The 14,692-nt window shown below is 35.3% G+C and overlaps 2 protein-coding genes across 2 annotated transcripts; both read left to right on the top strand.

The window, feature by feature from the left end:
- The first annotated feature begins 7,251 nt into the window (after window positions 1–7,251).
- Window positions 7,252–7,897, top strand: LOC112519101 (transcription factor DUO1-like). Its single transcript, XM_025127086.1, has 2 exons — window positions 7,252–7,565; window positions 7,813–7,897. Exons 1-2 carry the CDS (start codon window positions 7,252–7,254, stop codon window positions 7,895–7,897), a joined length of 399 nt encoding a protein of 132 aa, XP_024982854.1.
- Window positions 7,898–10,775: 2,878 nt separating this feature from the next.
- Window positions 10,776–14,450, top strand: LOC112520403 (oligopeptide transporter 3-like). The gene is made up of 6 exons (XM_025128786.1): window positions 10,776–11,253; window positions 11,469–11,566; window positions 12,350–12,919; window positions 13,046–13,301; window positions 13,392–13,574; window positions 13,661–14,450. Exons 1-6 carry the CDS (start codon window positions 10,792–10,794, stop codon window positions 14,273–14,275), a joined length of 2,184 nt encoding a protein of 727 aa, XP_024984554.1. The 5' UTR covers window positions 10,776–10,791; the 3' UTR covers window positions 14,276–14,450.
- Window positions 14,451–14,692: the final 242 nt, after the last annotated feature.

The raw sequence follows: 14,692 nt of genomic DNA, 5'->3' as shown, positions 1-14,692 counted from the left end.
AATACTAGTCTGAAATTAAAAAAAAATCATATGAAATACCACATGATGCACAAGTTCTCAAGGTTATCACAATTTAATGGATTTTTAAAAGAAGGCCCTGTGTGTGTACGGAGAGCTTCATTTGAGAAGTGCTAAATGTATGAGAAGTAGAGAAATGATTCTAACTTTTTATCTGGTCAACATTTGCGGCTTTGATTGTGAAGTACCAGATAGTTCAGTCACATGGTATGCTAAAAATACAGGGATAGTTCCATAACTTTTACAAATAGGTGAAAAACAAGTGTATATATGAACCCGTGTGATTCACATATGAACTATTTAACTGATTCACATATAAACCCGTGTGATTGACATATGAACTAAATAACTAATTCACATATGCACTTGTTTGCCGTCTATTTGTAAAAGTTACAAAAATATCTTTCTATTTTTTGCATAGTTGTTACCATGCTGCAAATTTTGATCAGTCAAAGTCACAAATCTTCAGATGAAGGGATATGATCACTTCTTTACCTTATATTTATCACTTCCCAAATTAATCTATAACTATATATGTGTGTATGTGTTTGGGGGACTTTTTTGTAAAGGTATTGTCAATAGTCAATGGAATTTCCCAAGAATTGTGTTTGTATTATTCTTGTGTACAAGGGACCCCAACTTAAGAACATGTGAGGTTTTGACTTATTGATGCATAATGACAAATTTTAATTAAATGAATGGTTTGTTTGTCTTGTTTTTTTTTAGAAATTTGTTATATTAATTTTTCTGAAAAAAAAAATTATAAGGAATTATGATGTCTTTCTATGTGATTGTGGATCAATTTTATGGGATGTAAGTTATGGTTATGATCGATTAGTTTGAAAGGAAAGACAGAATAGTGTGTATATTTCGTTCGAGATTTCGTGGAAAAATTTGTCAAGCCTTCTTGCGATTTCTTATAGAAGATATTCAATCTATTTAGGTTGGAACTTACAGAAAAACTACAACAAAATTGGATTTAGATTATGAGAAGACATAGATTTAAAAAAAGATAAGATTGTACAAAAACATAACAACATCTAACGTAATTGAAGTTGCAAATGCACCCATGGTCCCTTTTGGATGCACAGCCAATGACTAAATGACACACTCACCGATGACGTGACCCATCTTTGTCTCTTTCTTTCCTTTTCATATTGATATATGTTTCATTTTGATTTTGTGTGAAAGAAAAAGAAATGAAGGTAGAATAAATGGAAATGGTTAGATAAAGAGTCAAATCAACTTTAATAATTCAAATTTCTCCATCCATTCATTCAATTCCTTCTTCACATCCTTAATTTATTCTTGTTTCCTTTTGTTTTCAAACAACTAATAATTGATTGATTTTATTATAAGTAATTATCAACTTTTCATTTTGGCTTATTATTATTATCATCATCATCATCTATTCTATTTTATAATTATTAGGAATATATATACATACATACATATATATATATATATATATATATGAGAATGAGAATGAGCAATCGTTCCTTTCAAATTAAGCAAGAATGAATGATTATATTTTTACTACTCTACAAGGTCTAAGAAGTGAAGAAAAGACGAAACCAGACCAAATGGAGCTAAGGTAACTATTGTTGCTCAAGAGACATATGATATGAAGCTTCCAAATGGTCTTACTTTAACACTTACCAATTGTCTATACGTACCTGACATTACTAGGAATATAGTTTCATTTTCTCAATCACAACAAACTAGATTTATGTTTAATTTCAGTAATCATTCAATTTATGTTTACTTTAACAATGTTTTGTATTTTGTGACTAAAACCCCACAATGGTATTTATGAAATTGATATGCAAAATAGTTTTAACTACAATATATATTTAATGTAAACAATAAATGAATTAAACAGGGCTTAAATCAACCCTGCTAGTGGCATTGTCGTTTTGGACATATAACAAGAAGCGCATAGCCAAAACCTAGGCAAACGGATTGTTGGAATCGGGTGATGATTCATATGATACATGTGAATCTTGTTTATTAGGCAAGATGACAAATGCACCTTCTAAAGACAAATCTAAAAGGGCAACAGAATTTTTAGGAGTCATTCATACTGATGTATATAGGTCTTTCAGTTCAGTCACACGAAACGAGCATCGCTACTTGATTACCTTTATTAATGATTTGAGTAGATATAGATTTGTTTACCTAATGAAAAATAAATCTGAAAGCTTCGAAATATTCAAAAAGTTTTAAAATAAAGTAGAGAATCAACTTGGCAAAATGATAAAAGCACTTATTCCAGATCGAGGTTGCAAATATCTAAGCCAAATGTTTATTGATCATCTTAGATATTGTGGGATTGTATCCCAACTAATTCATCCCAGAACACCTCAACTCGGTATGTTCGGAAGAAGAAATCGAACTTTGTTGGACATGGTTCTCTTTTTAATGAGTCACATCACTCTGCCTAAGAGTTCTTGGGGATATGCCCTAGAACAATTATCTGAATACTGAATAATGCACTAACCATAAAGACCGAAAATGACCCCATATTAATTATGGATAAGAAAATCTCAAAGTTGTCTTATATGAGAATATGGGGTTGTGACGCTTATGTTAAGAGAAAAGCTTCTAAGAAACTTGACCCAAGGTTTGAAAAATGCATCTTTGTGGGATATCCAAAAGAGACAATTGGATATCACTTCTACAAACCCAGCGAGAATAAATATTTTTTTATGCAATGCCGATAAGTACTTAGAAACTGATTTTCTAACAAGAACAACAACGAGGGACAAAGTAGATCTTGAAGAAATTCAAGAACCACAAGATGAGATAATGGTTGACACTGACAATCAAAAAGATGTTGAACCCCAACAAGTTGTTGAGGGAAATGACAAGATAGAAACAATCTGAAGGTCGGGTATGAATTGTTAAGAGCCTGAGAGATATGGTTATCTCATTAGCAATAACTACACATTTCATGATGAACATGTAACCAACTAGGAAGCCGTATTAGGTGTGGAATCTAATAAATGGCATGATGTCGTGAAGGATGAAATACAACCCATGTCAGACAACCAAGTTTGGAACTTGGCAGATGCACTTGTCAGGTGTAAAGTTGTTGGATGCAAATCGCTATTAAAAAAACCCGACATGGATAGGATTGTGCATACTTATAACGCTAGGTTGGTAGCAAAATCTTTCACTCAAACTCAAGTAGTTGATCATGATGACACCATTTCTCCAATAGCCATGATAAAATCCATCAAGATTCTTCTTGTCATAGTTGTGTATCATGATTACAAGATATGACAAATGGATGTTAAAACTACATTTCTTAACGGAATTTTAAGCAAAGACGAGTACATGGTAAAACCAAAAGGTTTAACATCCAAAGTACCTTGAAAAGATAAGCAAATTGCTAAGGTCCATTTATGGACTAAAGCAAGCATCTTGTAGTTGGAATCTTTGTTTTGACGAGAAAATCAAGGAATTTGATTTTATAAAGACTGAAGATAAACCTTGTGTATCCAAGAAGGTCAGTGGAAGCATAATGGTATCCTGATCCTATATGTCAATGACATATTAATCATCAGAAATGACATCCCAACCCTTAAAGGTGTAAAAGCCTGATTAGGGAAGTGTTTTGCGATGAAGGATAGAGGAGAAACAACATATATCCTTGGTATAAAGATCTGTCGAGATATTGGATTAAGTCAAAGTACGTACATTGACAATATCTTGGAACACTTCAAGATGGAGGGTTCCAAGAGAAGAAACTTGCCAATGATATATGACATAACACTAAACAAGACTTAATGTCCTAGTACAAAAGAGGACATGAATCATATGACGAGTGTTCCTTATGCTTTAGCCATAGGTTCTATCATGTATATCATGCTAGGTACTAGACTGGACGTCTCATATGCCTAAGCATGACAAGCAGATATCACTCAAACCCAGGTGATGCTTACTAGGTAGTAGTAAAGAACATCATGAAGTATCTGAGAAGAACTAAGGATATGTTTTCACTGTACGGAGGTCAGAAAAGAGATATGTGTATCCAAGGTATACAGATTCTAGTTTCTAAACCAGTCGTGATGACTTTAAATCGCAGTCGTGATTTATTTTTTTGTGTTAAATAGTGGTGTTGTGAGGTGGAATAGCTACAAGCAAAGTACAATAACATATTCAACTACACAATCATAGTACATTGCAGCATCTAACGCTGCCAAAGAAATTGTTTGGATAAAGAAATTCATCTCAGACTTAGGATTGGTTCCTAGCATATATGACCTTTCGAGATCTATTGTGACAATGAGGTTGCCATAGCTCAGGCCAAAGAACCAAGGTCACATCACGCTCTAAGCATGTCTTGAGACTGTATCACCTGATTCAAGAGATTATTGATCAAGATGACATGAAGATATGCAAAGTTCGATCATAAGACAATCTAGCAAATCATCTCACTAAATCTATGAGTCGGAGCAAACATGATGATCATATTAATGCAATAGGCTTAAGGTTTTGTAATACAATGATTTGATCTATAATTTTACTAAACTTTAAATTTATTGGTATGTTTATGTCTGTTATGGCATATTAGATGAGTATTTACATCAAACATTTATGTGTTCTTTATTAGCATGTATAAGTATCCTTAAATAAATATGATGATCATATTATTTAAAATTGTCCTTGATCAGTTACTACTAGGGGATTGGTAATAAATCAAGATCATTATGAAATCTGGTCCTAGTCTAAGTTGGAAGTGCACTGGGTGCAACCAGAGTCACATGCGTTTGTCGTTGCACAAGCGTTGGACAAGACCCACAGTCAGGATCACTTGATAGACCGGCCTCAAAAAGTAAGTCTTAAAATGGTGAACACTCTTATCCTCAAACTTGAGATGTGCATTGGGACTAACGCATAAAGAGTGTTATACTTTGAGAAGGGTTACGTTGAGTATGACATGAATTGTATATATAAGTCGGGTACATGCAATATGAGATTTGCTCTCTCAAAGATGAGAGAGATATTTTTGGGCCCCTTGAAAGTGGTGGATCAAGGAATTTTGGTGATGGGGGTTGGAATTAAGGTCATCATCTTGTAGTTGGCAAGGTAATTTAAGTATTTGGTTTAGAGTGATACGTCATAACCTTTTTTTTTCTTCTTTCGGATGGATCCCAAGAAATATCATTCAAATTTACTTTTATAGGCATCAAATGAGTAAAGTTAGTCGAAAGATATTTAAAAAAAATCATTTTTGTAATGAAATAACAAAACAATTAACAAATACATAATAATTAGGCATCAACTGAAAGATCTTAACCCTAACAACTAACAATTAAAAGAAAAACACTAGTTAGGCTTCAACTGATAATAAACTCTAACCCTAACAATTAACATAAAAATTAACAATTAGACATGAAGTAATAATAAAATCTAAGCATAACAATTAACAAAAATTTAACAATCGGGCAATAACTAACAAACTCTAACTCTAACCATTAAATATTATACATCAAGTAACAAATCATAACCCTAACAACTAATATAGAAAGCAAATTATATAAATAATTGACATTGAAACAAGAGTAAGTTTTTATAGGGACAAATCTTATTTTTGTTGGAGCTCAAAACAATATATATATATATATATATATATAGTCATGAAAATTAAATCTTTAGGTCCAAACTCGTAGTGCTCTTGTGGAATCAATAAATATTGATCAAATAATTCCTTAAATGTTTGCCCATAGCACTCCGGATACCCAAAACTCATAGTCATTTCACTTCATTCGTTTTTCTTAGTAATTTCCTCACGACCTCCTGATTTCATCACCAGTTTGTAGAAATCGAATAAGTGAACGTCTAGTCCTGCAATCTTTGATGGTAGTGCAAGATCCTCTCCAGTCTTCATCTTTTGAAACCAACCTATTGTCTTCTCGAATTTCTTCACGAAATGATCTTTGTTTTTGTTACATATTCTATCACAATTCACTAACACCATGAATGAGATAAAATCATCAAAAGTTTCAACAATCAAATGTATTGTCTTTCGTTCAATTTCCAATCCATCTTCTATTTCGTTTGAACCTTGGTTGGTTTCTGTATTGATCCTTGAAGTAGACTCATTCTGATCATCTTCTTGATTTCGTCGACTCACACACATGTGAGTGATTACACATCCAAAGTCCTTGATCTCGAATTCAAAACCTTGCAAGATTAGTTGCTTTAGACTTAACACGTTTATATTAATCATGGGTGCATACGATACATAAGGTATAGAAAACATCGTTCCATCCCATTTTACTTCGATTTCCCCAACACCATGGATTGCGATTTGATCATGATGATCTTCTTTGTTAACAGTGAAACCACTCTTGAATTTTGTGAACAAGTCATGGTTTGGTGTCATGTGTTTAGAGATCTTTGTGTTCACATACCAAATTGAGTCCCATGTACCATTGTCTGATCCTTCAAGGAGATAATCTCCATTTATGATCATTCGATCAACATACTTTTGACTGAATGATTGTAAGGGACTGATGAGTGTGATGCCCATGTTCGAATTATAAGGGTCTTCTTTATGCACAGATTGTGAGGCATGAAGACTGGATTGTTCCATAGGGCATTCCCATGCAAAATGGCCTCTTCCAAAGCAACGGTAACATAAAGATTTCATGTTTCTCTTCTCGCCGATTTCTCCACCAAGATTCCAACCGCGAAGTAAACTTGCGAGTTCTATACTTCTCTTTAAATTTTGAAATTTCCTCCTATGTATACTTTGTTTGGTAATTCTTTCTTTTCGATTAATTTGCCAGTTTCTTCGATCAAACCTTGCAATTCGCTCGTTTCTTGTGTTTGCTGCCAATCGATCAATTCTTCTTATTAATTGATTGATTCCTTCACTTTCTCCCAGCGATCGGTTAGCCCATGGGCTCTGATTTGTGGCCTGTAGCAAGGTTTGAAAAGTTAAAGGATTGTGTAGAAAACAACACAGGAAGAAGAAAAGAACACAGGAAGAAGAACACAAGGAAGAAATAGGATTGTGCAGAAAACTCAAAAGATAAATCGAAACAAATAGAGCCTATTCGATCCATGGTTGAAGACAAGTACCGAATACAACAAATAATGCAGAGTAAGATTGATTTCAAAGGAGAAATTCAAACAAGATCATACGGAGTCTCGATGGCTACAATAAAAGTTTTTAGTATTGAAATTTATGTCAAAAATAAAGACAAACAAGAGACAATTATGGAACAACGAATTCCTATTAAGATAAAGAAAGGTCCATGGAAAATTGAAGAAGATGAACTCTTGATCAAGCATGTCGAAGAATACGGACCCAAAGATTGGGATCTTCCTCTTTCAAAAGGACATCTTCAACGCACGGGAAAATCATGTCGTCTTCGGTGGTTGAACAATTATCAACCTAATCTCAAGAAAGGAATGTTTTCGGAAATGGAGAAACAAATGTTGTTTGATTTACAAGGCAAGTATGGGAACAAATGGGCAAAAATTGCCACACATTTGCCGGGAAGATCGGTTTATCATGTTAAGAATGTTTGGTATAATCATCAAACTAAAATGGCCCGATTTAACAAGGGTAAGACAAAATGTTTAAAGTTTGGTTCAAGTCCGGATAAGAAGAAGAAGAAAAGGAAAAAGAAGAAGAAGAAGTAGAAAAAGAAGAAGACTTTAAGGTTAAGAAGAAGAAAAAAAAAAGACTTTAAGGTTTGTTGTATTATCTGCTATGAACATACCAGACCAAAAGAATTTGGATGTTTTTTTGTTAATGATGATCATTGTGTAAAGGTGGATGAAACTCTCCACAGATGTGTTGATGATCAAAGTTATACCAGTCATGATGGTGTTCAAGTTTGTTGGTGTACTCTCCTAATCATGGAGAAAGGAAGGAGAAAGCTCAGGGGGCCTTGCACTGGAGAAGAAAGAACAAACAAGAAGATGAGAAAATCATAATCTCTCAACAAAGGTATGGTCAAGACTTATTGGATAAATTTAATATGCTTTAATATAATCCAGTAAGTATTCCTATAGAGTTTGGATTAAAGTTATCCCAGGAGAATAGAGATAAGGAAATAGATTATAGCCTTTACAAAAGCCTAATTAGCAGATTTATGGAGTCACCCAAGTCAAGTCATTGGGAAGCGGCGAAAAGGTTTCTTAAAGTATGTGAAAGGTACTATAGATCATGGTATTGTTTATACCAAGGCTATAGTGACAGTGACTTTGGAGGAACTATGAATGATGAAAAAGTACAGCAGGGTATCTTTTTTCAGTTTAGGATCTGGGGCTATATCTTGGCAATCCAAGAAACAAAGTATGGTGCCCTTATCCTCTGCTGAAGCAGATTAGCAGAATGCATGTCCCTTTTAATAGCTGGATGTCAAACTTTATGGCTAAGGTCCATACGGGATGAGTTGGAACATTCACAAGTGAAAACTGCACAGGCCCGAAAAAAAAAAAAAAAGATTGGCGGCGTGATCAGAGGACTCGGAGGTTTGTACAAGGGTTTCTGGGAACTAGGGGGCAACCTGGATCGAGATTCAACAACGAGTTTGGAAGAGCCATGGTGAAGTAAAGATAGAGTTTTATGGGGAAAAGGAACAAATAAGCAGACTGTTTTACAAAGGCTCTTCAAGTTGGAAGCTTCAAAGCTATGAGAGACAAGTTGGGAGTTCTACCATTACTAGCTTAAGGGGGTGTGTTAAATATAAGCTAGTCATGTTAGTCAAGTTTTGGGTTTATGTCTAATGGGCAGTTATTGTTGACAGTTATATATCTGTCAACCCGTACAAGTGTGTCGTTTGTGAAGGGTTGCAGGGGCGGATCTAGCCCTTAAGGACCGGGGGGAAAGGCCCCCAGTCAAAGACCAAAAACGTTTATTGACTAGCTTAAATTTTCTATTTTTACTCTTGTCTTACATGGTTTCTCCCAGTCCCATATGGCCATATGTTTTCCTCTCCCAAGTCCCATCAAACGTGCCCCCACCCCATTAATTTTCTAGATCTGCCACTGAAGGGTTGCATCCCTTGGTATCTTGCAGTTATGTTAGAATGGGTGTTTAGGAAAGGTTGTGTCTCTTAGAATGGTGGTGGTTCATGTATACATATATATTGGACAATACCCACTGTAAAAAGTAGTAGTTGTGTTAATAAGAAGTTGTCTATCACAACAAACTCCTCTATTTTTATGTATATGCAGAAACTTTTTTGCAGTTTACTTTTTGATCATTTCAAACTTCCTACATATCTTTGATGTTCTTCTGTTTGACTCCAACAATACCTTGAGTGCAATTGGGTAGCTTTTTTAATTAAAAATGATTGGTTTTTTCACTTGATCAACATTTAAGGTTCAGACAATGGGTGGGTTGGGGAAGAAGGTTTAGCAGAGAAGAGAAGAGAGGGGAGGTTGGAAATGCAATCATGGGCCAATCAATGTTGGCCTAAAACTAGGTTGGTAGTGGATGAAGGTGGAAGAATCTTGAAATTAAGATGAAAGAGAGGGTGGGTGATACATGTTGAGGAAACCAAGTATTGGGGAAAATGGGGTGGAGGAAGAAGTTGGAGTCAACAAGGCTTCATTGGAAATTTGGGTTTTGGTCTACGTAAGGAAATGAATATGATTACAGAGACACAGAGAGATGTAGGATCCAGATTATAATTAATAAATTACTAGAAGATTTTAATGTTTATTTTATTATTTATTATTGTCGATGTTATAATACGATTTTATGTGTTTTTAAAAAATCAATAAAATATAAATTTGAAAAAAAAATATCAATGTTAATGTTAATATCAAATCAACTATTTAAAAATTCTAATTTTTTTAATTTATTTTTTATTATAATTTAATTTAAGTTTAATAACGAAATAATTTATTTTTTGTTTAATAATATAATATTTTATAAAGATAATAATTAAGTATTATGTTAGAACTCAATGATTATCCTAATTATATTTTAGATTTTTTATATTTAAAATAAGATGTTTATCATGTATTTGATTATGTTTATATGCAGTTAGTTACACGAATTTATATATGGAGCTTTAATAAATTATATTTACGTACAATCTACTTGTAATCTTGAATTGTAAATAATATGTATTAATAAACAGTATTTTATACATAAAAAATAATTTTGATAAAATGCTTTGTAATATAATATAAATATCATATGATACACATAATCTATATATTTAATGTGTATAGATGTAATATCCAGTTTTTTTGCAATTCTAGATCCATTTGAGTGTGAGTGTGAGTGTGAGTCCAGCGGGCAATAAAAGCCTACGTGGAGAGAAACACATCAGCAGGCCTTTTAAAATCTGGTAAGAGAGAGTGTGTATGTCGTGTGGTTTTCACACCCCTTTGGAAAGTTACAACACATACCCACCCACCTTAATCCCTAAAAAGTCTATTTTACCCTCCTCTCCCCAATTATCCTCTATATTATATATTTTGTATTTGTTGAAGATATTATGTTACAAAAATGGACTTTCTATTTTTCTCTTCAACTCAAGAATGATGTACACCAATCCAAATCATAACTTAAATATATTTTTATTTTTATTTTTATTCCATTTTCAATAATTTATATATTCAATATCAATATCAAAATTAAATGTAATTCTTTTTTAATATTATTTTACTCTTATTTTAAATATTTTATAAAGAAATAGTAAAATTGCCCTCAAATTCCTTTATTGAGCTTTCTCTCTCCTATAAAACCAAACCCAGTCCCACTGCCTTGAACCAGAGACATAAGTGACAATGGGCTCCACCGGCGAGAAGCAAAATGAGTGTGCGGTGGAGGAGGTGGCGTTGGTGGTGCCGGAAACCGACGACCCTGGTCTACCGGTGATGACATTCCGAGCATGGACACTGGGTGTGGTGTGCTGCGTCGTTTTAATCTTCCTAAACACTTTCTTCATATATAGAACCCAACCTTTGGCCATATCGGCGATTCTGATGCAAATAGCCGTGTTGCCCATCGGAAAATTCATGGCGGCGACGTTGCCGACGAAGGAGTATAGGTGGATGGGTGGGAGGTTTAGCTTGAACCCTGGTCCCTTTAACATGAAAGAGCACGTGATAATCACGGTGTTTGCGAATTGTGGGGTGTCGACGGGTGGGGGTGATGCATACTCCATTGGAGCTATTACAGTTATGAAAGCTTATTACAAACAGAGCTTGAATTTCTTGTGTGCGTTGATTCTGGTGTTGACTTCTCAGGTATTTTATTTTATTTTATTTTATTTTGTAAACAATGAATGATTATTATGATTATGATTTGGAAGAAATCCGAAGATATTGTTTTGTTGTAATATCCGATTTCAATGCTTAATTATGTCCTTTAGATATATTGAATTAGGATGAAAAATGAAATGAGATGAAATGAAATGAAATGAAATGATATGATGTTAGAGTGATGATTTGATTTGGTATAGATATTGGGGTATGGATGGGCAGGAATGCTAAGAAGGTATTTGGTTGATCCAGTTGAGATGTGGTGGCCAGCAAACCTTGCTCAGGTTTCTCTCTTTAGGTCTGATTCCCTCTCCCTCTCCCTCTCCCTCTCCTTTTCTTTTTATATTCCTTTTTAGCACTTGTCAGAATAATCGAAAAGTTATGTTCCTTTTTATATATGTTCATATTCATATTCATGTTCATGTTCATGTTCATGGATGGAGGAGGAATTTTATATTCCATAACTAAGATACATATATACGTATGTCACTTGTCAGGATTAAAGAATAAGCATAAAGCAGAAAATCGAATCTAAACCCTTTTGTTCCCTAATCCACTACTAAGGCTCATGGCTTCGCTTTTGAACAACTCAACTCCATGTTTGCCATACAACTTATTCATATTTTTTTTTTCATTATCAACCATTTGATACATATTTCTTAATTACGTATATCACATTCACTTAATTTTCTCAATTCACATATATATATGTTCACAGTTACTGAACATATATACGGATGAGTTGAGTTATATAGAGATGTGAATAGATTGAAAATATGTGTATATGAAGAGCGTGCGTGCATGATATTGTAATTGTCTAATGTATATATTAATAGAAATTCAACAATCATATTAAATCCAATAAATAAAAGAATATCGGGTTCATTGGGTTGGGTTCAAATAATAGTAACTCAATATCATCCCAATACCTACGGTTTGAAAATTTTACAACTTGATTAAACATCGGATTAAGTTATTTCACGTTGGGTTTGGTTGCACTGCTGCTACATGTCTAAAATAACTGAGGGACAAATGGGTATTTATTTTTATTTTTGTTAATGTGGTATGCATGCAATTGCAGGGCATTGCACGAAAGGGAAACGAAAGCACAAGGCATGACACGGATGCGCTTTTTTATCATCTTCTTGGTTCTGAGTTTCGCATATTACGCGCTTCCCGGCTATCTCTTCCCCATCTTGACTTTCTTTTCTTGGGTTTGTTGGGCTTGGCCGCATAGCATCACCGCCCAACAAATTGGCTCCGGTTATCATGGTCTCGGCCTAGGCGCCTTCACCCTCGACTGGGCCGGCATTAATGCATACCATGGGAGCCCCTTAGTCACGCCTTGGACTTCCATTGTCAACGTCGGAGTAGGCTTCATCATCTTCATTTACATCATCGTCCCCCTCTGTTACTGGAAGTACGACACCTTCGATGCCCGCAAATTCCCAATTTTCTCTAACAAACTATTCACCGGCACAGGTCACGAGTACGACACTACTCGAATCTTGACACCCCACTTCGATCTAAACATCGCTGCCTACAACAGTTATAGCAAACTCTATTTGAGTCCTTTGTTTGCGCTTTCCATTGGATCAGGATTCGCCAGGTTTACCGCCACACTCACGCATGTCGCATTATTTCACGGCGGGTAACTATGCTTCTACCAAACAACCCATCTTTTTATTAAGTTAGCTATTAACCGATAAACTAGCAGTCATTTTGGTTAAAGCTAAACTAGATGACATATATAAAACTAGTCGTATTTGTGTTGTAGGGATATATGGAAGCAGAGCAAATCTGCGGTGAAGAACGTGAAGATGGACATCCATGCGAAACTGATGCAGAGTTACAAGCAAGTGCCGCAATGGTGGTACCTCGTGCTACTGGTAGGGAGCATAGCGTTATCACTCGTTATGTGCTTTGTTTGGAACGAGGACGTGCAGTTGCCATGGTGGGGTTTTCTCTTTGCTTTTGGTTTGGCTTGGTTCGTTACGCTCCCGATCGGGGTCATTCAAGCTACCACCAATCAGGTACTTTTAATTATATATCTATCATGTTCCGATTCCGATTCCGATTCATTTATAGAACAAGATGGAAGTTGACTTTGAGTTGTATTACAGCAACCCGGATACGACATTATAGCGCAGTTCATAATTGGGTATATTTTACCCGGAAAACCGATTGCAAATTTGATTTTCAAGATCTATGGACGAATCAGTACCGTTCATGCGCTTTCCTTCTTATCGGATCTTAAGTTGGGTCACTACATGAAGATCCCACCTCGATGCATGTTCACAGCTCAGGTTTGTTTTAAGTCCTCTTCTAAAGTAATCTATTAGTGATCTAAACGAGACTGACTAGTAATGTTTGAAAACGATATCACCTGCAGCTGGTGGGAACTCTAGTTGCTGGGACGGTCAATCTTGCGGTATCATGGTGGATGTTAGAGAATATCGAAAACCTATGTGATATCGAGGGACTTCATCCCGAATCTCCATGGACATGCCCCAAGTTCAAGGTCACATTTGATGCTTCTGTGATATGGGGACTCATCGGACCACAACGACTCTTTGGACCTGGAGGTTTGTACCGAAACCTCGTATGGCTGTTTCTAGTCGGAGCATTCTTGCCGGTACCCGTGTGGGTATTGAGCAAGATTTTCCCGGAGAAAAAATGGATTCCTTTGATCAACATACCTGTTATATCCTATGGATTTGCGGGAATGCCACCAGCAACCCCAACAAACATAGCAAGCTGGCTTATCACCGGAATGATCTTTAACTATTTCGTGTTCAAGTACCGGAAACAATGGTGGCAGAAGTACAATTACATTCTGTCGGCGGCGCTTGATGCAGGGACGGCGTTCATGGGGGTGTTGCTGTTCTTCGCCCTGCAAAACGAGGGGGTTGATTTGAATTGGTGGGGGGCAAAACCGGACCACTGTCCGTTGGCGAAATGCCCCACGGCTCCGGGAATTAACGTCACCGGTTGCCCCATTTTCTAGACACGAGTAGGAATGTTATATATAGGGAAAGAAGAATAAGTGAAAAAGGGGTGTTAGTCTGTAAATTTTGTTGAACTGAACTGAAGCCAAGGTTTGTAATTGTAATTGTATTTGGAGTTGTAGCATGCAAATGCAATGCAAGAGATGATTATGTGTTATGTTAATGTCTCAAAGCAAATTCATCAACTAACTTTGTTGCTAATTTTGATCTGTCTTTACAAATATACCCTCGGCTACATATATATTTTTTATTATGAAAAGTTGGATTGTTTTGTAATTTTAAAAACTCGCCCTCTCCTCCCATGTCTTGTTATTACTTTCCTCTTTCTTTCTTTCCCTCCTTTTCCTTGGTAAAAAAGGGTTTTGAAAACACAGCTTATAGGATATATATATATATATTTAAAGAAGAACCATGAG

Source organism: Cynara cardunculus, assembly GCF_001531365.2.
Source record: "Cynara cardunculus var. scolymus isolate 2C chromosome LG 10, CcrdV1, whole genome shotgun sequence".
NCBI lineage: Eukaryota > Viridiplantae > Streptophyta > Magnoliopsida > Asterales > Asteraceae > Cynara > Cynara cardunculus.
This window is presented reverse-complemented; position numbering and strand designations above follow the sequence as displayed.